Consider the following 24,378-nt stretch of genomic DNA (forward strand, 5'->3'; position numbering starts at 1 on the left):
AGCAGTTTATAATGTTTTACTGCAACCTTAAAATTTTGAACTAGATGACTGGTTAGCTCAAAATTTAATTGTTGAAAGTGTTGCTATGATTTAATGGTCAATAAAATAATTTTTGTATCTTCTTTATAAGTTTACAATGCTAATGTTTCCTCTGTCACTTTTTTCAGAGATCAGTTTATCGGCCTGTGATACTGTTGGCATTTAACTGTGCCAATCTATTGCCAATATTGCCAATCTATGGCCAATATTGCCAATCTATGTCTGTCTAATAACTTGCTGCAATCACCTGGATTTTTAACAGGAAGGTTAATAATGTGATAATACATGTGGTTTTCTGAGATGATTCACCATTTCCTCTAATTGTTCCCTGTTTTAAGCGTAAGCTTGTTTCTGGATGAGAAAATATGAATATAACAATGAGAAATGCGTTTAGGAAATGTATTTCTAGGTGCTCAGTGGTAACCGTAGAAAGCTGGTCTGTAGACTTGGACTGTTGGAACAGATTGTGAAACTGAACAGTGACAAGTAATGTCTCCATGCACAATGAAAGGGTCATGTTGTACTTTCCTTGCCAGGTCAAAAGATAAAATAGACTTTAGGAGCAATCAGTTCAAGGGGAAAGCTCTTGAGACAGTGAATTAGGGGATGTCCAAGAAAGTTTAAGAGTTTATCTGCAGAAAAAATGCGAGGTAGCAATGCAAAGGAAAGCAAATGTGCAGCTAGACTTGAAATAAGAGGTGGACATTGAGGGCCACAAGTAGTGCTGCTGCAACATTAAGAAAGGGAGAATAAAGAAGGAAAAAGTGCTGTTGCTGAGTGGGGTGGGTGGTCTTGTTTCCACTGATGCAGAGGTTGAGTTCCTCAAAGCCTTCTTTTCTGCCACAAAGATCTACCAGGTGTTTATACCTACAAAGAGGATTCAGGGACGAGAGGATCATCCGAAGAGGATTGTTACATTGTGGGGACTGGGTGGTGGATAGCAGCTTTCTATAGAAATTGCTGGCTGTCCTGTTGGACAGTAGGCTGAAGATGAGCCAGCAGTGTGCTCCTGCAGTGTGGAAGGGTAACAGTGTCCTGGGCTGTGTCCACAGGAAGTTAGCTAGTAAATTGAGACTATCAGTTTTCACACGATACTCACTATATGGAGTATTGTGTTAAATCCAGCTGGTGAGCCACCAACATTGTTGGATTGGACACATTACCATGTGAGGAGAGGCTGAAGTTCAGTCTGGAGACCAGGCAGCTTCAGGGATACCTAATCATAACTTTCTAACCAAGAAAGAGGGAACTGGGAAATCAGGTTCTTTATACATGTGATGGGAGGAACAAGAAACCTTCATGAGCTGAAACATGGCAGGTTTTCACTACAAGGGTAATTGAGCTCTGGAAGAAGTCACCCAGAGAGGCTGTGGAATATGGCCCTGGGAGATTTCAAAGATTCAACTGCATTAAACATTGAGCAACCTAGTCTGACCTCAGAGCTGATTCTGCTTTGAGCAGGAGACTGAGCTGTGAGCCTCTGAAGGTTCCTTCCAATCTGAGCCATTCTGTGTGAGCCATTTGGAGCAAGGATCCATGTTACGCAGAGCCAGTGGGAGCTGCTTTGGCTTTCAGGGTCCCGAAATGTTCTGGGTACCCTTGTTATCTGAGAATTCTTGGATTACTTGTTTCAAGTCACAAGCTTCCCTTCATGTATAGGGTGAATTTGAAGGGTACCTGTTAGCCCAAATGCAATTCTCTCTTACATGCTCATGTAAACTAAAAAGAATGATTTAGAAATTTTATTGGGGAAAATGGAGTAAATTCTAACTTGATGATGTAATACTGCAATGATGCTTCAAGAAAAAACAGAAAACTAGCATGGGGATGAGACTATGAAAGGATACAGAAAACGAGGGCAATGGTCAGTTTATAGCTTCACCACGTGCGCTGCTGCTTTCGCTAGGTATGCAGGCTGTTGCAGCAGGATGTGGGTTTGTGCCTGGGAGACTTGTCTGTGTGTGCTGAGGGGTGAGTGAGCGGCTGGTGGTGGTCTCTCAGGGTTCCAGGCTGACACAGCTGGGCTCCTTCCTCCCTGTCCCCATGGTGTGAGCACCCAGGCTGTGCCAGGCAGTTGCTGGGTAGAAATGAATAGTTGCAGGCCTGGCCCAAATGTGCTTGCCATTGCAAATGAAAGAGATTGCTATGTGATCCATGTTTAGCTTGGAGTTAGGTAGTGTGTATTAGACTCTCTTTTTTTTTCTTTTTTTTTCCCAATTCTTTGGGGTAAAATAGTTTCTTTGATAGGTTGGCCCACATGATGTTGGCAAGGCCAGCTGTAGTACTACACAGATACTTACTGGCCTGTCACAGTGAGCTGCATTCATGTTCAGCATTAAACCCTGGCACCCTCTTCCAAGTTGAATTGCTTGCATAGTTGGCATAGTCTTACTGAAGTAATTGCTGATGTATGGAGCAGTGTTTCGTGGTAAAACACTCTTTCAAGTGCCTGAGTCATGTTAGAGGCATGTTGTCTGGAAACTGCTGAAAGAGATTCCTTGTTGGTTTCCTTTGTACTCTCATTTCCTGAAGAAGAATGAGGGGTTTATTAATTTTCTTTTTGTGTAGACTGACATGGAATTGTGGTGGCCCTCAGCTAGGACAGGCTGTGTCCTAGGTTAGTTGGGAAAGGTATTAGTGCTGTGGATTGACACAGTGACTGTGACACAGATCAGATGTTTTCCCCTTTGTGTAGCTGACTGCCAGTGACACACTTTCTGATACGTGCATCAGGGAGCATTCTGCTACATGATGAGCACAGGAAAATAGTAGAAGGAGATTCTTTCTTGATTTGCTTCAAAAGGCTTTTCTTAGTTATATCAATTTTCTTTTTTTATGAGCTAATATGCTGTTAACTGCTTTAATAAAATCATGCTGTTTTGTTTGGAAGTCCTGGAAACCAAAGGCAGGGTTTGCAAAGTATTGCCAAATGTACGCAGGAATCATCTGGCTTGTTCTTAATTTTGCTGTATAAGTTGTTAAACAAGTCTGCAGAAGACCAGTGCTGACAGGAGGCTGGAGTCTTTGTCTGCCAAAATACTTCTGTACAGTACAGCAGTAGTATTCCACAGAACAGTGTGAGAGAAAGGACTGTCTTAATTTGAGGTCATCATCTTAAATGTCTTTGAATTCTTTAAGTACTGAAGTAGCAGTGCCTAATTTAAAGCAAATAAGCATATTACTTTTTTCCATGGTGTAAACTGGGTAACTTAGATAATGCAGAGGCCAAATCAGAATACTGCTTTGCCTGAAGCATTAAGACAGCAGCCTGTGAATAGGGCTTAAATTGTAGCCTGATAAGATGTGGCATTTCACAAGAGCTGTCCTGGAGTAGAGAAGTAGAGTAGAGACATTGAGTCAGTTTGCCTGAAATTCTTCAGTTATGGCCTGGATTTCTTGTGCTAGCACATGTGTCGGTCTTGGGAAATGACTGAAATTTTTACATTGTTTTTCATGTTTTGTCCTTGACCTTTGTCCTTTGACCCACCCAAATGAGCCAGTTTCTTTTGTCTGAGTGCAGTAATCCCTCATTCTCCTAGATGGCATTAAGAAGTTTAAATCCATGGGTTATATTATTCAGGTATGTTGAATTTTGATTAGAGATGTTGAAAGAATAAAACATTATCTTTAAGGTGAAGTCAGACAGAATATTTTGTTCTTCACTGTACTTTATCTTATATTTTATCATCTGGTGCTGTAGGCATGACTTGTTACTCATCCTACTAATGCTTAGTTTGTTCTTAATTAAATTGTTGATGGAGAGTGTTATCTAAATCTTTGGTATGTCTTACATTGAAATGATGAATTTATCAGCCAGTTAATAATTGTGCAGGTTATTGGTTTATATCTTAGAGTAGTAACTAGACTGAATACTGGGGGGTTGGTAGGGTTTTTTTAGTTTTGCTTTGGAAAGGATTTTTTTGTGTTTTAGAGATCAGGATAAATTTAAAATATTTAACTTCAATTTTCATTTTCTAAGGCAGTGTGTATGTTGACCTTAGATCATGGCAGTATCTTTTTCAGGAGTATAAGCATTTCAGAAACTGGCGTAAGAATGTTCAGGGATAATTGAAGGAATCAATTTCAAGTAAATAAAAGCAGAGATGAAATGATTAAGGAAATAATTTTAGATTTAGTTATATACTTACACAGGATCTCCTTGCTAACAAGTTCTCATGTACACTGAGGTATTTTGAGTAACAAATCTAGATCATATAATGCATAAAAACAAATCATAAGATTAAATTTACAAATGATCCAAATACCAAAAACCCTGCTGATCCTTGAAGTTGACAGCTCTAAAGGTGGCAGTAGTAACTGAGAATTGTTAGTGGACATCTGGCTAGTGTACAGATTCTACGACTGAAATAGTAGGCTTGTGTAAGATGAGTGGGTTGACTGTTGAGTTTGAATTACATGGCGTGTTTTGCTGTTAGTGGTGGGTGGCTTAAGTCCAGACACTCAGGTAGTGAACTCTGGTATTCAGTTTTATTGGAGTGTCATTGCCTAAAGTAAAAGCATTAGAATGTTCAATTTATTAAACTGAAATTTTAGATAAGGAGTAAGGAGGTGTATAACAGTAATAATATTTTTCTTGCCACAGACTAATACACAAAAGATTGTCCTGGTTCAGGGCAAATTTGGGAGAGAACCCCCAAAGGCTTTCCTCTAGAAGGCAGATTCAGTTGGCCCCTCCCCCCAACCGGTTCGGGAAAAAATACTTCCTTGGAGAAAAGTGGAAAAAACTGTTTATTAAACAAGAAAACCTAAACAATATTAAACAATGAAACTTCTTGCCGTTCCAAAAGAGGGACAAACTCAGAAAAATTCCTCCTCCCCCCCCGGGCTGCAGCTCGGCTCACTCAGTCTCTTTCAGTCCCTCCGGCGCTGGAAATGCCGCGGCCCAGGCCCGGCCCGCCGGGACACGGTGCGAGCTGCCGCTGCTCTTCTGGGGTTCAGTCCAGAGCAGGTTTGAGCAGGTCCAGAGAAAAGGAAAAGCCACAGTCCAGGGAACTTCTTTACCTCAGCTAGCTAAAACTAACTAAAAAGCAAAGGAGAGCTCTGTCTCGCTGTCTGTCCGTCCGCAGACAACACAGTCCAGTAGCAGGAATGTGGAGGAGTGAGTGCAGATTCTGGAAACAAACTCTGCGCTTCTTCTCCCCCCCTTCCCTCCTGGAACAAGTCTTAAAGGTGCAAAACTTATTATTCAGCATAAACAGAACAGACGATTGGGGATAAAAGCATCATACAGTGCTAGGGGATCGGGCTAAAAGCATCATACAGTGCATCTAGGACAAAGATTAACAGCTGTTATTTATAATAGTGGTCCTTTCTATTACTGAGTTTTGCAGTTACAAGGTTTCTAACACGTCTCCAGACTTGTATGTAGCCAGGAAGGAGACTGTGTTTTTCAACTGTCCTCTGATCTGGGAGCAGTTGCATCTGGGTATTACATAGGATTAAACAGCAATCATTGTCAAAGCCTATTTGGTAGTAAATCCAGGCAGAGCAACTGTTAAGCAAACTGACAGTCAAGCAAAGGGTACAGGCAGAATACTCATTGACAAAGATGACTTGGATTTGGAACATGTACTGTACCTTTTTTCATCTGACTGCTCAAACAAGTTTGAAAAATGTTTTGACTTGGAAATAGAAGATAGAAACCTAGCATTTATGGAACCTGCATCAAATTTACTGGGGTCTTGAACTCAAATCTGAGTGTTTTGAAATAGGGATTCATTTTTCCTGATAAGGTATAAGGGTTTAAATTGCTGCTGTTCCCAAGCACTGTTTAGTTGTCTGTTGGCCACAGACATATTGAGTCTCTGGGGGTATGAACAATGTGTTCTTATAAATGGAATGCAAAACAAAAAACTTGTGTACTGATACTTCTGAATGGTAAGTCACTTGAGTATTTATTGAACTTTGTGTTGTACTAGCATATTATTGTATAATACTCAAAATGAAATTGAATGTGTAGCTACAATGTGGTAAAATCATTTCTAGTTCTTAGTTAATGACCTTGTAAGATGGAGAAACAGAAAACATAGCTATGGTGGGTGAATCTTGACAGTGCTTGACAATGTGTCAAAGCAATTCTGTATTCTTTTACTCTCCAAATAGATGTGGGTAACACTTCATGTTTTAGTATGATGTAAGTGATAATGGCAGCTATGGTATTAGGTGTCAATCAAAATAGTGTGCTTGTAATATTAGCTGAAGGGAGCATATAGCAGATACTGAACTCATTATGAAGAAGGAATGCCTGTGGTGTGTTCAGGGCGAATACCACTTCCAAGTAAAGGAAGAAGACTTTAGAGATAAAGGATGTACACAGATAAGCAAATGGCTGCCTGTGTCAAAATAGCATTGCTCACCTGACAACTATTTGTTTAAAGATGATCTTTGAGCCAGTTGTTTTCTTGCTCTAAAGCTGCTATTCTAGAAAGTGAAGAATTCAGAGGATGGCATTGTAGTTGACTGGCATTATGCAGTAATTCTGGCCTTTGTAATTCGATCTGTGGCTTTCCGACAAGTGCTCCTGTCTGCTATAGGTTAATATTATTGTAATGCAGGGTTTCCATGATGCTGCCCTTAAAACGAAATAAGCATATCTTCTTGGAAACAGAGAGAGCCACCGAAGATCTTTCCCAGCTGAAGACTCTAGCTGGTATATGACATACAGTTAACTTTACAGGTAAAGTACTGGACATGCCACAGTATGTTAAAATCCAAACTCAGTTGAGCTGCTAATGTGTGGTACCCTTGGAATAGAAATATATGGGTGCAGTTGGTTTATGTAACTAATTTCCTGTATGGAAAATGGGCTGGAATTTCAGAACTGGATTAGCTCAGTGGTCAGTTAGAACCAGCTCTTCACTAATACACTGCTTTACTGCTGTACTTTATCAGTGTGCAGAGATACCAGGCATGTGTTGAATAAGTAGACCATATTTTCTCTTGTTTTTTTGATTGTCAGTTTGAGCATAAGGGACTTTTTTAAGTTCATATTATATGTATCTTTTGCTGTGTGATGTGTTACAGGCATATGTGCTAATTATAGGCAGTCACTTTGTTGATATCCCTGTGCCTTCCTGCTGGAGGTGCACATAGCCATAGGGATGGAGTGCCCTGATGTTGACCTGTAACTGTCAGTCTGTCCCTTAAGGAAGACAAAAGATGAGTGTGATTCAGCCTACATTTTTTAAACAGTATAATATGTAAAATGAGTTACAGATATTTCACCTAACATGGTAATAATAGTAGACTACTGACATGGTACTGATTAATCAAACTAAGGGGAATGCTCGCTGTATTATGCTTGTGACGATGCAGTTACATGGAACTTGACAGCGTCCATTCCTTGGCTTTTGGTGTGTGCCAGTGCATGTGTGCACACATTTTCCCCACAACCATTTCATGACGTATCTATATCTGTTTGCACAGATGTTTTTACCAGAAAAATGAAGGTATTTTAGTTCCATAGTAGACTTCTGAGTTTGCTTTTAATGGTTAAGTCTTAATGCTAATAATGAATTACCTCCTTTTTAGAAAACTATAAATTACTTTCCTCTAAATCTTTGTGTATTGGCTGCCAATGTTTACTTCTTGCAGGCCTTATTGTATCATATTGTATTAATATGTTTGATAGAAGAAGTTAGTGTCTGGTATGATGAAGCCTTCAATTCATTTGTAATCTATTGTCAGGTGCTGATAAACTACCAGGTAGCAAAACTAGGCTGAACTGGTGAAATTGAAGCAGAATGGAAAGTTTTACTTCCTGTCTAGAGGCTCTGTAGCCATTCTTTCTTGCTATAACTCTAATCTAAGAGTGATTCAGTTATTTGGATATAGCAAAGCAAATACTCGGTGGAGATAAAGCGCTGTTGTCCAGAATCATAAGCCATTTCAAACAGTTTAAGAGCAACAAAAACCAGGAAACCGCAATAAACTTGACTGTCACATTTAATTTGAAGCCTTTATGAGAAATCAGATTTTTAAATACCAATGCCTTTTAATGTGGAATAGTATGCTCTAAATTGGAAAGGTAAAAAAAGGTCTGATAAGGTCAGGGAGCTTATATCCATAGAAAGTCATTGAGCCAAAAGCCTGACAGATGACAGTTCAAAAAAATCTGGATGTAAGAACAGACATTTGAAAAGTGATTTTAATGGCAGTCAGTTACTCGAAGAGGTCAAAAGCAGACCTTCTGTAAGGATGGGATTATCTCACATCTGCCAGCAACCCTCACATTTGGTGAGGCAACTTAAGCTTCTGATATTGGCCCTGTTTCAGAGCTCTCTTGGACTCATTCAAGGTATTTTCTTATAAATCCAAATAAACTTCAGCTCTGTTGATTTTGAATCTTAAGTGAACTTCCTTTACAAAACAAAGCTTTCAAGAGGGCAAGCAGAGATGCTGGATTCGGGTACTGTAATGTTATCATGCATATCATTATTTCAAGCATAAGTGACAGAATAAGTCCTGTTGGTTCAAAGTTTTGCTTTTTACAAGTCTCAAGTACTTCATAATTGCTTTCCACAGATATTGAGATGATAGTACCACTTTAGGTCTGCTTTGAAACCAGGGCATTTTTGTTGCTGCTGATAGTATTAGTGTTCTGACTAACATATCCTGCTAGCTTGCTTGCTGCTCCTTCTTTCAAGGAAGCCATGGAGTTTGTGCTTGATGCTCAGTTACTGAATTCAGAACTCAGTTGACACTGAAAATGTACTGATTCAAGCTAATTAAGATAAATTTGTATATTACTGAGTTGTGTGTGGTAATGGACTAAGTCTTGTTTCTGGTTCTTGTGAGAATGGAAATACACTGAATCAGAGCATCTGCTGGAAGAAAGGGTCTCCAGATATCTCATACTGCTGTACATAAACTTCAGGTTCTGTTCAGTAACTTCTGGACTAGTCCTCCTAGTACATGTAAATGGATAGTAGATGAAATGCGCCATCTACTTTTATTACCTTTATAGTCAGGTACTGCCAATGAACGGACCTGTCGTCAGCATGAGCAAGGTTGATGCAGTGGTAGTGAGGATAAAGTATATCAGGAGAACTGCATGTAGAAAGGACTTGGGAAGAACGTTTTTAAATATCAAATGTATTATGTGATGCTGCTCATGTACACTGCTGCTGAGTTAGGGAAACATAAAAAGGAGGCTGTTAGATGTATCAGCTATGAAAACTTTTGGGGCAGTTTGTCACAGGGAAGTTGTAGTCCAGGTCTTGCAGTCTAACTGCTCCAGTGCATAATGTTGGACTCAGTACGCTTCCCTCTGTGTTGAGTCCTGAATATATTCATTATCTGTCTATACCAAAATGGCTTGTGCTGAAAAATGATGTGATGCTACTTCCTATTCAAGCTTACAATAGCTGCCAGGCAAAAAAAGACTCAGTAAACTCTGACATGAGTTAATACCACAGGATTTTTCTTTTAAATCATAGTAGATATGAGAGTTAGCAATTTGAATTGCATGTCAGGGTATTGCAGCTCAAAAGCAAGTAAGAATGACTTGTGTACAACAAAAGTGGCTCTGTACCAAAAGCACTTTAGTAAAGAATGCTTCTTATTTAATAACGTGCAAAAAAAATAAAATTTGCCAAACTAAACAATATAGCAACTGTTGCTGTACTGATGCCATAATCTTGTATTTTAATGGGATGAGAAGGTTTGGGTGTGTAAATAATAAAGATGAAAACAGCTTTAGAGAAATCTAATTCCCCTTTTGTTACTGTTCTGTTACAGAAGTTAATATTTCTAATTAAGCTTGCTAGGTCACTTGGAAGTGCACCTATGGACTGCTAATTTGTTTTAGAGTTTAAAATCTTCAGAGACAACTTTGTGAATATATAATGATGTCAGGAACTGAAGACATGAAGGCAGAGGCATTGTTAAAATCTTACCTAGTGCTTTTAAAATACATTGTAGACTTCTGAAGTAATGGATTCAAACACATGCCAAAGTACTTTGCCACTTTTTAATGCAATTAAAATGTTAGCTCCTATTGTTGTCTGAAAGAGCTTTTCCAGGAAATCATATGCATTTAGAATTTTTTTGTAGAGTGAGTCAGTGTAGTAGAAGACCAACAAACCCATTTTAATTGAGCTTAAATTAGGCCAGTTTAGTGAACTTAATTAAAATACTGTAACTTCCAGTGGTTGAATCGTTGTCATTATCCTGATTTGCAGATGGTATCACATGGTATCTATAGGATACTGTATAATGCCTGGTAAGTCTCAGCATGTTCTTTAAAGACATGGATCAGAGGAGCTTGAACATGCCTCTGTGAGGAATGCCCTCTATTGAAATAAAATAATACGGAAAACATCTGCTAGTGTTGATATTTAGCAGGTAGTGTTATGGAGGTGAATGGCTGGATAGTTTGGGCATATAGCATCTTTGTATGATCCATGCTCTAGAAGACAGAAGGGTAAAACTGGTAGGTGAACACTTGTTGTCTGTGCTAGCAGAAAAGTAACTATTTTGTTACTTCAATGGGAGCAACCAGATGAGAGTCCATAGTTATGGTGTTAAAAATTTGAGTAAGCAGTAGTGAATGCTCACAACTATTAGGCTGCATTTATTTTGCTGCCAAGTAGCAGTCAAATTTAAATAGCTTTTTAGTAGTTTGGTCTATAAATTGAACAATATTTAATACATGATCATTTTTTAAGTTGAAGGAGAATTTGATTAGTGCACTTGGGAGTACAATGCAGTGCCCCTACTTTCAAATAACTGTTGTTCCCAAAGAAATATTAATGTAATTAATTGTAAGAAACATTATTGGGATATATTCCAACTGTGTGATGATGCGTGTGAATATTAAAGCTGTAGAAACAGTTATCGGAATCTCTTTGGAACATGTGTACAGATTTCTGTCCTAAATAGCACTGGGAGCTGCTTGCTTTGCCTTGTCTGTCTTGGTATCGCATATTCTACATATCCTTAATAAAAATGAGATTGAAGCTTATTTACTCATGACTCGAGGATAGGTGAGCTGCTGAGAAATGCTGGATTTGGGTGCTGAGCTTGGGACTGTGCTTCTGACCAGAGTCGTGAAAGTGCACATGCTGCATTTATAGTAACATGTAGCTGTTTGCAGAAATGGAAGAAAGTGAAGGCAAGATGTTAATCTTTTCTCATTGCAGTAACGTAGGCGCTGAGTAAGTTGGAGTTCACGAAGAAAGCCCAGCCTTGATTTAGGTTAAATTTGTGTACTTCAGTAGCTGTGTTAAATGTAGCTCTAATGAGATTCAGGCTGCTTGCCTTTGTCATCCGAAGGAGATAATCTGCTAGAACAAATTTGATAAATGAAGAATGAAATCTCCCTTTCTTAGTCGTGACAATCTGCAAAATCCTTTCTGTTTATTCTTGTCTGAAATCCGTTCATAAAGCTAAACGTGCTAAGGGTCTTTTTCTTTCTAATGAAATTTCCCAGAGGGATCAGAAGGGGAGGATTTTCGGCAGTGCGGGGAGAGGAAGGTTGACGTGACTCCAAATCGCTTCTTTTTCTGCCTTCGTGCGGTTTGGGGGATGGATGCGGGGATGCAGCTCTGGCAGCGCTCCCCCGAGCCGCGCGGTGGCTCAGCCCTGCACAAAGGCGGTGATGTAATGCGTGCTGTAATGCGCTGCGCCGTGCCGGGCGCGGTGCGGCGGGCAGGGGAGCCGCGCTGCCGCCCGCCCCCGCCGCTGCCCCGCGTCCCTCCCGCACCTCCCGGCGCGGCCATCGCTTCTTCGCCTTCTCTGCCTTCTATTGTCTAAAACGCTATTTTTTTTTTTTTTTTTTTTTTTTTAATTACCGCGGCATGTGTGGTGAGAACACACACCTGCTCAGAGTAATTCAAGCTAGAATTTCTAACGTAATCCTTGAGCAAACGAGACGTGTGTTGGACATCCCTTTTGGCGTTCCGTGCTAATCTTGCTCTCCCTTAAAGGCAGGGAGGGAGGGAGACAGGTTGCTGTTAGCAACCGCTCACGTACTAAAAGTGAAATACCCAAGCTTGCTTTAATTCCCCTGCGGACTCCTCATTGCTACTCTCTTTTTTTACAAATGGGTTCGTTCTAACGAGTAGCATATGTTAATCAGTGTTTTAAGTAAAATCAGCTCAGTAAAGAGACAGAACAGGGAGATGCTCTGATATGAAAGTTTATTTGCACCCTTCTAAATGCTTCTAACAGCCACACATCTGAAGTTTAAGGGTGGTATAAAACAAGCTGGGGACAATGCTTTTTCTCTGTCGTTTGACTTAATAGGAACTTGATTGTTTTTGCAATGCTGGATGAAGAAAAGCTTCTCCCCCTTCTTACTCACATAGATCTCATGTATGTGCATTGTAATGTGTTAGAGAAGCTGGGATTCATCCTACATTTCCTGTGTCTCAAGGCATTTGGAGCTCAAGCTAGTTACAGCTGCAAACTAATAAAATGGGAATTTAAAGGAATGAGAGCTGTGCACAAATCAGGTTATTTGGCATACATCTTGTTGCAAGTGGCTAGTTTTTCCACAGAAGGAATATGAAATATCCTGCAAAGAAAGAAAGGGGAGGGAGAAGGAATACTCAACAAAAGAAGAAGGTCATTTAAATACTAATGTCTCAAAATATGAATTTAACTGAGTATCATTTTTGCATATGTATTTCCATAAGGTGATGAAAATGTTGTAAAAGTGTGTGCATACTTAAAAAGAAAAAAGGGTGGAGAACAGGAAAAATACCATAACCAATAAATGCCTATTCTTGGGATCTATGAATGATAGAAAACCCAAAAGTAGTACTTTATGGTATAAAAAGATATTTTTACTGAAGAATATGCAGTCTGTTTTCGGGTATTTTGATTGATTTCAGGGCTGATGGAAATAGTTCTTCCTATTGTTGCTTAGGATGAAACAATGCAGGATGATTTTCAAGCTGTTTTAAGTTGCTTATTTTTACTGCCCTTGCTGTAGTCTTCATCAGTTTCACTGTGGAAAGAGATTTCTCCAGATGGTGGTTTGGAACAAGAGCCAAAGGACATGATCTAAAACGTTGTGTTCCAGCTGTTGCTGCACAGAATTTAGAAGCTACTGCCTTCCACTTGATCTGTGTTTTGAACAGCAAAATAAGTAAGATTGCTTACAGGTCTTCTTGTTAAAACAACTGCGTGTCAAACCAGTCTTTTATAGGAGGCTGGGAACCCTCTTGATAGCCCTGAAAGTGTAGACCCCTAAGCCATGAGTGTCTGTAGCAACAGTGAACAGGGAAAGTGTCTGACTGCAGTGAGAGCTGTGTGCTACTGATATACACCCTGACAAAAAGGTTTGCTACCTCAGCAGGGCAGTGAATTGAAGTATCACAGCACTTAGAGATGGATGAGCAGTTCCCACCAAAACAAATGAACTTCCAACAATGTTGGCAGGGCAGCAAGAAGAAATTGAACATTGCTGGAGGGACAGAAAAATTTAGGAACACAGCTCTTCTCATTTAAAAGTGGAAAACTGGTCAGATTTTAGTCTCATCTTAAGTTGCAGTTGGAAAGTGGATGCTTGTATTTCTGTCTTGCACATTTCATAGGATCAAAGGGTAATTCAGGTTGGAAAGGACCTCACTACATGGATAACTCTAAACTTCTTGTTACACACTTAAAAGGAAATCACAGATTTTTAGCAATGATTTAGCATTTGGAATTTTCCTTAACTTAGATTCTTAAGACAGCTCTTCAACAGGTTTTGCAGCATACACCTGAGGTGGCTAATTTTCTGGTAATTGCTCCTAACTGAGGAATAGCTGAGTATGCCAGCTTCCAAGAAAAGCGAGGTTATTCAGTCAGTGAAGTTGATCTTGTCTGAGTATTTGCTGTCAAGTACGCTAGCAGTCTTCTATTGGCCCTCATCTCTCTGCATGACATTGTGCTTCTCCCATAATTTGCAGAGATGGGAGGTGTGTCCTGCTGTCAAGACAAAGCGGGGAGATGTTGAAAATGGTGAGAACCTCTTAACACTTAGCAAATATGCCAAAACCTGAAAGTGACTTAGAGCTAGTAACCTTCTAATGAATCCCATTTTCTTATTTCAAGGTAATTTCTCAGCTGTCTGCTTCTGTGAGGTCCTGGTTGCCTGCATACTGGCTCAGTACAGATGTGGTACAGTTCCCCACAGCATGTATAGAGAGTGCATAGAATGCAAAACAAAATGGGAATAGGAGGGACATTCCTGTAAGCTGTTGTGATTAAAGTGAGAGTTTGAAGGTATAATGTTTTTTGATGAGTGGGTCTTGAGCCTTATCAGAGCTGCCAGGAGTCAAAGGTGTACTCCTGTAGTTGCTTTGAATTCAGTCCTAGGATCTTCATGTTAAATGACTACATTGAATACTTTGCGTAAGCTCATGACAAAGGCTGCTGGCACAACTCTGAAATTATGCCGCTTCCATGGTATGCACCTAAACTATCCTTGTTGAAGTCCCCCAGTGATTTTAGAATCTGGACTGAGAAAAATGAATGACAAGGTTACTAATGTTGCCCAGTGATCTGTATGCCATGAAAAAAACCTGCTGATAGTTCCTTGTTAGCTCTAGGAAGAAAGATCTGCAGTCTTAAAGATGCCATAACAGGTGTACCTAAAAGTTAGTGTTCCTGAGATGATTTTGAAACTCATCATCTGCAAGCTCATGGAGCTTGAGAAAAGATAGGAGAATTGCAGTATTCGCCATAATTTTCTCGAATTCTCTTGCTTTGTTGCAATGTGAAAGATGGTGTGAGATTTCTGAGCAGCACTGAATGTAGGCAATGTCTATAATGGGAAGCAGTAACAGTGCAGTTGGTGAATTGACAGCTCTGATTGCTCTGTGAATCCTTTACTTGCATCCAGAAGTTAAGCCTACCATAAAACTGAAATTGGCACTTCAAATACTTGTGTGAAAATCAAGGAAAGCTATCAGTAATCGCGTCATGCAGTAACTTTAGTTACCTTTTCCTTGCCTTTGCCACCCCTTTGGGGTATATTCTCACTTACTGATGGGTTTTTGCCATTTGCTGCTTATGAAAGTTCAGTTTTCTTTATCATCATTGTCTTAGTAGTCCGATTCCATTTATAAACCCAAAGACTTAGGGAGTTCAGCAATCATTTTTTCTGAATGTGATTGAAAAAAAAAGAATCTAATGGTTCTGCTGACTTAATTATACTGATTTCTCTGTGTTAACTTCAGAATAAGAAGTTTTCACAGTGGCTGCTTGTGAATCTCCTCATATTTTGTTTAAAATTATTTCTCACTGATTAATATCTGATTTAGAAATCTTCTCACGGAATGATTTTTAAAGCCTCTATATTAAAATGGAGAACAGGAACCTGCTTTGTGCTTTCTTTCTGGACACTTGAAAAATGTGGGATGTAGTGTGTAAGTTAACTTGCAGCTGAGGTTTAGCATACACAGTTGTTAACTGATAAACAAAGTTGAATAAATCTGTAGGATTCTGGTATTTAAGATCATCTTTACAATCTTCTGGGATGTCATCATCTTGTGATATGGGGAATGAATAAGGGTAAATAATGAAACCCTAATCAGTCTGTAATGCACTAATCTAATTACATTTGAGCTTCTCTATGCCTCTTTTTTTCCTTCCTCTTCTTGCTTGATTAACTAAGAAGCAATTTGTCTTGAAATGTAGTTAGGATAGTTGTACAAATAAAGGGAGAATAGCTTAGATTTCAGTGTCATGTCATTGATGTAAGTCATGCTGTGAAATAGAAAAAATGCTAAAGACATCAACATCTTGGGTTCTTTTTGCTTAAATGTTGATTAGCTCCAGTTTAGAGATTTTTCTGTTCCAAGGTAAGGCTTAACACAAAGGGACTGACCAGTGGATGCAAGTTGTGGAGAATGGTTTGCAGTTATGACTCCCTTGCCTGGGTGAAGGACATTGGTGCTTTGGTTGGAAAACTGTGTCCTTCCCATCCATGGAAGTTGTTTTATCTCTTGTCTTTTGGCAGATATTTCTTTTCAGTTAAGACTAACCTAGATCAGTCCAGTTGTTACCCAGTAATAGGTAATTAGCAGTTCTGAGTGCAATTTCTATGTGGGTTTTCTTTTTTCTGTCCTGTAGATCTTAGTATAGCATGTGGATTTTTGAGCAAAAGTCTATTTTATTAGGTCCATTGAAGTGAGTAGAGTACTCTGTTGAAAAATAACTCACTGAAAGATGTTTCTTCGATCCAGCAAGGGATTTCTTTCAAAGAAGAGATGAGATGGGGGTTGAATTCTGACGCTAGAGTTAGCAGCCTGGCAGATGAGGCACTTGCTTTCTGCTGATGACACAACAAGAAGTCATTCTGAAGTCCAAAGAGAGCCTAAAGCATCAAAGTAATCTGGGTTGAGTCTGGCTTTTTTTGCTTGTGCCTGTTCAAAGGTGTTGTTTTTATTTGCAAGGTGAAAAGCAGTTGTGTTATTAAGAGTGTGAGTTTTTAGGATAAGAGCATTCTCTTTTATTTGTTTGTGTTTTTCTTCAGTCACGTTTCAGAAAAATTTCAAGTCAGTTGTGTGTGACAGCAATGGGTCAGTGCTTGGTCAACATTTTGGCTAAGAGATGCTGCTCTTAGTCTCAATTTTTGAGTCTTTTTGTTGTCGTAATTTCTGTTCCCATATTTTGTTTGTTGCCATAACTGAACAATGCACATCACTGAAGCAACCTCTGAAGTAAACACTTCAATGTTCTTGGGGGAGCAGTGATTCTTGGGGAAGCTGTTTTCAACATTGGTTTGTATCACAGTTCTGTAATCAAGTTGTTACCTTAAAAGATGTGTGTAAGGTAATTTTATCTGCTCCCCTGAATTGTGTGGCTTAGTTACTGATCTTTGCAGTGCAAGATGATTAGCAAAGTTACCTCCTTTCCTTCAGCCTCAGCATTAGGCTAATCCTGCATTTGTCTGGCTTGTGTGAATTGCCACACTGAGTACCTATTTCCCGTTACCCCTCTAAAGGTGACTTTCTTGATGTATTTCAATATCTCTGGGAAGTTTCAGCAAGCTGGGTATCTGGGGAGCAGCTGAGTTCCCGGAATGCTGTGATTTCTAGGCAAAAGGGGGCATGTTACACAAGGTTACTCTCTGTCCTCCAGGGCAGATGGACAGGCTGCTCTGCAGCCAGGTTGTCACCATGGAGTTTGGGAACACTTGCAGAGTTCAAATGAGTAGGGGCTGTCCTGGCTGTTCAAATAAGGGGCTCTCTGAAACCTCATAGGGTGAAATCTCTATCCCAAAATGTTGTCTTTTCATGGATCTTTTAACTTCGTACAGCATGAGAAAAAGGGTTAATATAGACAAGTCTTCTGAATTTGGCTATTTGATGGTGTCTTCAGGCTCCGAAGTTGTGGGGACAAAGAGAAAATGGTGTGTTTGTGGGATAGACGTCTTAATTTTCCCATGTGTAAAATGTTTAGGTGACTGTTTCTTGATTCCATGTTGTGAAGGTCTTTAGTTGTGTGATACTGCATTTAAATAGCTGTTTTTGGTAAGGTTCTGTTTAGTAGGAAACTCTATATGATAACTCAAGGGATTGCGTAATTGTGTAATTTTTCGTGAAGGCTGGGGGGAACCTCCTATATTGAAATGGAGTACGCAGTCATGTGTTACTTATTATACTGAATGTACTGAAATTAATTATTAATATGCATAATTTGAGATTTTTCCTCTTTGCTGGTAGTTAGGCATAAGCACGTGTACGGTGTATGTTACAACAGGAGGGCATCTATTACCTATTAAAAATGCAAAACTGTAAAATGAGTATTCCTTTAATAGGTATTGAAAACATGAAGGACGATTTTCCAGTTTAAGACTGAGATGGTCTTTAAAAGACGTAGGATTTAATATTGAAAGCGACACTTTTAAAATCAGAGTGGCTTTTTTTAGGTGGAAGAGCATAACTACGTGCCATAGGTGCACATTGTGCTTCCAAAGGAGAAGCGTGTGCCGTGGGAACGATACTCGCTGGAATCCCGTGCTTGCGGAGCCGTGCCGCGCCTGCCGTGGGGATCGCCGTGGGGATCGCCGTGGGGATCGCCGTGGGGATCGCCGCGGGGCTCGGGGATCGCCGCGGCCGCGGTGCCCGCCCGTGGCTGCGCGGGGCGGGAGCCGCGGGCACTGCGGCGGGAGCTGCAGCCGGCCGGCCCGGCAGCGATGACATCACCCCCAGGAACATGTGATGCAGCCGGCTGGCGCGGAGGATGCTGAGCTGTGGAGGGAGAGATTGGTGCAGATATTTATGGCATTTCATTTGAGTGTGGTAAATGCCTTTTAATTTTTTTTTAAATGAAATCCTCAAATCCTCACATCCACGGATGTTTTGTGGAGAAGAGGTTTGAAAAGGGGGAGGAAGGACCCACCCCAAGCCCTTAAGACCTGCTTACATTGCTGGTTTTGGTTTTATTTTTTGCTTCGTTGGAGATAAAAACTATACTTTCCTGCCGTATTCACCCTCTTTGCTTCCCAGCATTCTTTCATCTGTTGTAATCCCCACAGTCTTTTCAGTAAAGCTTTAACACTGCAGAACTGGAATAAAAATAGACTGTTTAGAGCAGCAGGAATACGATAATCCAAGGCAGTCAGCCTTAAGGATATGCAGATGCAGAACATGAGCCAAGCACTAACATATTTGCTAGGGTGTTTACCTTGAGCGGCCCCTTAATAGTCAAAGAAATATTCGCTAAATGTTTCTCGCTTCTTACATGCCACAGGCAAAGTAAAAGCCAGCTACTGCGCATCATCATCCGAGGTGAAGTAGTTTTAAGGGCTTAGAAATCTGAGCAAGCAATTGCGGTAACATCAGTGTCTTGGGTAATTTTGAACTAAGATAGACAGCAAAGTACGGCACTAGTTTCTGCATGCTTTTTAGGTGAGGAGAAAGTGTTTTCTACCTCTGAATTTACTATAAAGAAAAAGAATTGCCATGGTTGATATGAAAGCTGAGCATGCTAAATTGGCATTGAGCTTATGGTGAGTAGCTCAAAGCACATTAAAAAAAATTAACTCTGCAAGTGTGCCTGTATGCCTTAATAGTCAACTGAAGCCCAAATATTTCAAGGTGGAAAAGGGTATTTGCTGTCTTTTTAGGTGATTTATTTAAGCCCAGGCTTTTTCTTAAAGCTATTTAGACTTCTAGTCCATAACAAACAGAAATGTAGTAGGAACAAAACTGTAGACAGTTTCAGTAAAAGGCTGATAACCATAGCCAGTTCTCTGGAGGAATAATAATGCATGAGGTTCCTTTTGCTGTGTCTTAGACTCTTGAGAGCTTAAGTGCAGACATGAAAGTAAGCCCTGCACTGCTTTGCCAGTCTGGAATTGCTGCGTAATTGCAAAATACTGTCCAATATGTAGAAACCCTCCATGCTACGTGGTTACCCAAGGAACCAGTTTTCCTGGTCTAGCGTTTCTGAGAATATGTACTGAATTTTGGGATTGTTTTTGTTCTGTGGTGTCCATGGAAAAAAACAAAGAACTAGCCAGGGAACTTCCATCTAGCTGGAAGTTGATTAGTTTTGTTTTCTTTTGTTTGCATTCTGTGAGTGCTGAGACAATGCCCTGGTTGAACACTTCAGGTATGGTGAACTTGAGGGACCCATTGCTGACAGACATTTGACTGAACACATGTTTTAAAAATCCCCAGTCGTGGATAGGCCATAATCTTCCATAGGCAATCATATGTGCTGTTCACAGTTCTTTCCTTTACAAAATTTCCTGCTGTCTAGTAAACCTCTTGCTATAATTCTAAGCTTTTAAATTCAGTAGGCTTTATGTGTTCTGAGGACTGCCACCACATCTTCTTGCAGTTCTTCAGGCAAAACAGATGCATAGATGATGGCATGCAAACACCTGACTATCTTAGTCCCTTGGGTGTTGTGCTTGGTGCACCCTGGGTCTGTTTTGAAGGGTAGTGCCCATAACTAGTGCCACTGTAGTGGCACAGAAGTCTCAGTACTGCTCTGTGCAGTGGAAAACCTCTGAGGTAATTTACATGTGTGGTACCCTCGAGTGTAGGTCTTATATTACTTGATGACACTAGTTTGATACCTTCCAGTTTTAGTTTAGAAATGCACAGCTTTTTCAGTTAAGCTCAGAACCTGAGACCAAAGGGTAATGAAGCATTTGGATATTTTTGAGGAGGGAAAGTCTTAACAGCACTATTGTGCTTCAGTAGTTATAGAGAAGCAATGAGCTTCCCACTTACCCCGGCAGAGGTACTTTCTTTGGATATAGGATTATTTTAAACAACACATGAATCCAAACAGACAAGGAAGGGTTGTACACATAAGTTAGCTGAAGATGTGTCACCCAGTTCTTCTTGTAAGATGAACAAAATCGGCCTAAATATGAACAATTCTGTATTGTACAGGTGAAATGTAATGTAAAAAAATGCTTCCTAAATCTTCCTTGTCAAAGAAGGAAAAACTTTAGAATTTGGCCACAGAACTAGAGTAGTAGAAATAGGAAGCAGAGAGGGAGGGACAAGCTGGTGATGTGCTGCTTTGCAACATTGACTGCAATCACTCACCTTGGGCACTGTGTCATACTCCATGTATGTACAGAGTTAGTATGGTAAAATGTCCTCCCAGCTGCAAAATGCTGCTCCTGTCAGGCACCAGAAAAAAATTCTGCTTACAAAAGTGATTTAAGAAATGTTGCATGTAAATAGTGTTGGGGATTTTTTGTGGGTCTTTTGTGTTTTTTGGGTGGATTGTGTTTTGGTTTTTTTTTTTTTTTTGTGGGGCTTTTTGTTTGGGTGTTTTTGTTTGTTTGTCTTTGTTGTTGTGGGATTTTGGGGTTTTTGGTTTGGGATTTGGTTTTTTTTTAATGGTAATTGTTCTAAGCAAACTTACTTCTTATAGCTTGATACTCTTTATCCCTGCTGGGGGAAAAAAAAAGTGGGATTTGGAATGCATAAAAGTCATGGGATACATATGATAGTTTTTATTAATTGATGAAAAAGGCTAATTCTGGAATCTTGTCTTCTACTGAGGCTTGCTAACAGGCCTTACTATTTCTGTTAAGCTGGTCAAGGTGATGACTTGCCATTAATATAGCTTTAAAGTTTAGTTTATTTTTTGACAGACTTTTATTGTAAGGTTATCTTAATTCCTGTAATCATAACATTCAGAATGTATTCCAAAGGTAAATGTTTTTCAGTGCATTCCTTAAATGTAGAAGCTGGGCTTGTCTGAATTTTTGACTAATAATCTTCTCTTCTTTTTTTCAGGGTTTCGCAAAAATGATGAAATGAAGGCTATGGAAGTATTGCCAATTTTAAAGGAAAAAGTTGCATACCTTTCAGGTACAGTTGTTTTTTTTTTCCTCTTGAAGAATGCCCAACTGTGTTGTTAGTAGCATGTAAGATGGTATTTTAAATACTTGAAATATCATTACAAAATTCATTGAACACTAGGGCAGCACTGATTCCTGTTGGATATCCGAAGCATAACATAAGTGTTTTGAAAGGCATAATAAAGGAGGTATGTTTTCTTGAATGTGGAGTGTTGCTAGTTTTTGTCTTGGTCATGTTAAGTCCTGCATTCCCCCTGGCCACACATCATTATTTACAGCAACTTAGAACCTGCTGCACTGACGTCATATTCCTTTTCTTATTTCTGGTTCTTCTGATGGGGAATTTTACAGAGATGCCTTTGTTATTGACCCATCTGCAGCATATTCTGGAGAAATATGTCTGTTGCAGAAGTGAACTTCAATTGCCTGTCTTTTGAAGCACACCTAGTATTTTCATGGTGAACTGACTTAGCATGTAATTGTAGGTAATTCCAGCATGCACACTGAATTTGGTTGGTTACTGAACAAGGATAGCAGGAGAATTTAACAGTGGGATTTATATGAGTTAGTATCATAACATAGTCTATAACATTATAAGTAACTTTACTTGGTGAAATGATGGGCTGAGGTGCTTATTTTTGTAAACTGCATTTTGGTGTGACTTTCTGTTGGGATTAAACACCATCATTCTCTCAGCCATAATCTTAATGTCAAATGATTTAGAGGACAGTCTCATATTTGCAGGTGTTTTTTTGGGTAATTTTTCAGGAATGCCAAAAGTAAAGCTCTTGTCTATAAATATTAAAACATATACAATTATTCCTGCAATTGTACTCTTTAAGAGTGTATGGATGTACTCTTTGCTGTGCATAGATGCTGACAAGTGCAAGTACAGCATGTAGTACATAGTACTTTATCCTGTCCACTCTGCCGAGTAAAGTAGAGGTACAAAGCAAAAAGATGTGTGGGTAAAAGTTTTTGGTTTTTTTTTCTTTTTTTAATGTTTTTTTTTTTCTTAAAAGATCCTGGCAACTGTAATGAGTAAGCCCAGTTTTCGTGGTAACTTGGGAATTGTAGTACTGGTGAAAGCTTGCTTAGAATTCTTATTTTTAGAGGGAAAGAAGAGGAGAAAAGGGGGTTAAGCACAATATTTCAGTTCCTCATTACTTTCTGGACCTTGCCTTATGTAATGGAATGAAAATGAAGTCAGTTTTCACTCCAAAACCTCTGAATTTTTAAGTTGTCCAGTACTTAGTTTAGACCCCTTAAAAGGGACCTGAAAAATGGTGGGTTTTTCTAATGTTAGTTCGTAAGCAGATGGCATTCTTAAAGGCTTTAATTCAGTGAAAGTGAAATGGGCCAAATGAAAGATGAAGATAAGTTTAAGGGGAGATGATAATTTGTGAATCAGAACAGAGGAGGTGTTGGCAGAAATAAATGGTTGCCAACTTGCCTGTGTGAAGGTAGTGACTCCTAATTGGAAGAATGGAACAAACAGCTGTGGGCAACAAGACTGGCTAAAACTGATCTGCCAAAATCCATAGTTTCACATTTCCATTGCAAGTGAAACTCAAATGGAATGAGAGTCATTAGTAGTGCAAATGAATTAAGAAACCCTTAAATACAACAACCTACAACAGTACTCTTCAGTGTGTTCTCCCCCTTCCCCCAGTAAAGAGCCACCACCACTAGGACTTAACCACTGTGCAACTAGAACTGTCAAGCTTTATACCTGGGAACACAAAGATATTTTAGTTTCATTCATTTGGTTTACTGAACAGATTTTTGCCTGAGAAATAAACTGCTTGAGCACTGGATGTCTTACCACCTGAAATAGTTACATCTCTAGGCTTTTCTATGAAGTACAAATAGAGTCTTGGATGCATTTTTTTGTGTTACATTTAAACTGAAACCTGTCAAAGTACAAATAGTCTCATATCTCTATACATACCTAAGCAAGGAGAGCATTTTCTTACAAGGTGCAGTTATCTTGGTTTCATATAAGGAAATAGCCCTTGGTAACTTGTCTTGCCATAAAAGCCAACTGTTTAGCTTTCTTTACCAGAGTACCTTGTAACTAGGTTAAAAGGCATTTCTTAAAAATGCACTACTCAGCCTGTTGGATTTTAGTGCCATTTGGAGGCCATCGAAAATACTGCTGTTGGTGATGTGCACTAAAGAGAAATGATGCATGTTAGGTGACTCGTGTGAGTTACCAGATAGATGTTTGTGTGACACACTTTGGCATAAACAGAGTATCTCGATGGTGGGGTGTGGCATTGTATCAAAGGAAATGGATTAAAATGGAAGTCTTACTGATGACAGCAGTAGTAGTGTAGTATGTTTTTGTTAAACATTAATAGAAGATTGAGTTGGATAAAGACTATTGCAAGACAGGAAATTCCCACTGATGCCTCATGCATTGTTGCTTTTAGCTTTCCCATTTGTATATGACACAGGAGCATCAGGAACAAAGGAAATGAGAGTTAGTTATTGTAAAAGGCCTAAGAAAGCTGTCATTAGAGCTGATGAAAAAAACCCAAGTCTTAGGGACTTTTTAAATTATTATTTGCAATTTTGTTACCTGGTTTAAGACTGGATAGTAAAATTCTTTTCATCTAAAATCAAGGCTGTATTATTTTATTACTCATCTAGGCCTGGAGTTTGTACAACAAAGTTTGTCTCCGATGTACAAAAGTTTCAGGATATGATGTATGAGAAATTAGAGCACCATTTTTAAAAATGGGCTTCTTCTGTGACGTACGTGGAGCTGGAGCCCACCTGAAGGGGTGTCCAGAATGTCATAAAAATGCCATATTGAAAAACTGCATGATACAGGAGTTGCAGTGTGGGAAAGGCCTGGAGGACTGGTCTGAGATGACTGCATGTAACAAAACATTTGTATAAAATGCTCAGAGAGTGTTAAAGACAATTCAGCTTATGCTTTTGCTGGCTAGCTGCTGCTTTTTAAAGAATATCCACCCTTAGCAATTTTTCTGGGGGACTGGAGTCAGTAGCACTTACCAGTTGAAACTGGTAGACTT

General features: G+C 39.5%; 1 protein-coding gene across 3 annotated transcripts in view; it reads left to right on the forward strand.

Moving 5' to 3' along the window:
* TRIO (trio Rho guanine nucleotide exchange factor) overlaps nucleotides 1–24,378 on the forward strand; it is a 241,893-nt gene that overhangs the window by 46,215 nt on the left and 171,300 nt on the right. For all 3 annotated transcript variants that reach the window (XM_068196995.1, XM_068196987.1, XM_068196979.1), the window contains exon 2: nucleotides 21,270–21,344. In XM_068196995.1, the coding sequence (XP_068053096.1) occupies nucleotides 21,270–21,344 (75 nt within the window). The remainder of the gene's footprint in view (nucleotides 1–21,269; nucleotides 21,345–24,378) is intronic.

The sequence above is a fragment of the Anomalospiza imberbis genome, chromosome 1 (assembly GCF_031753505.1).
Source record: "Anomalospiza imberbis isolate Cuckoo-Finch-1a 21T00152 chromosome 1, ASM3175350v1, whole genome shotgun sequence".
Classification (NCBI taxonomy): Eukaryota; Metazoa; Chordata; class Aves; order Passeriformes; family Viduidae; genus Anomalospiza; species Anomalospiza imberbis.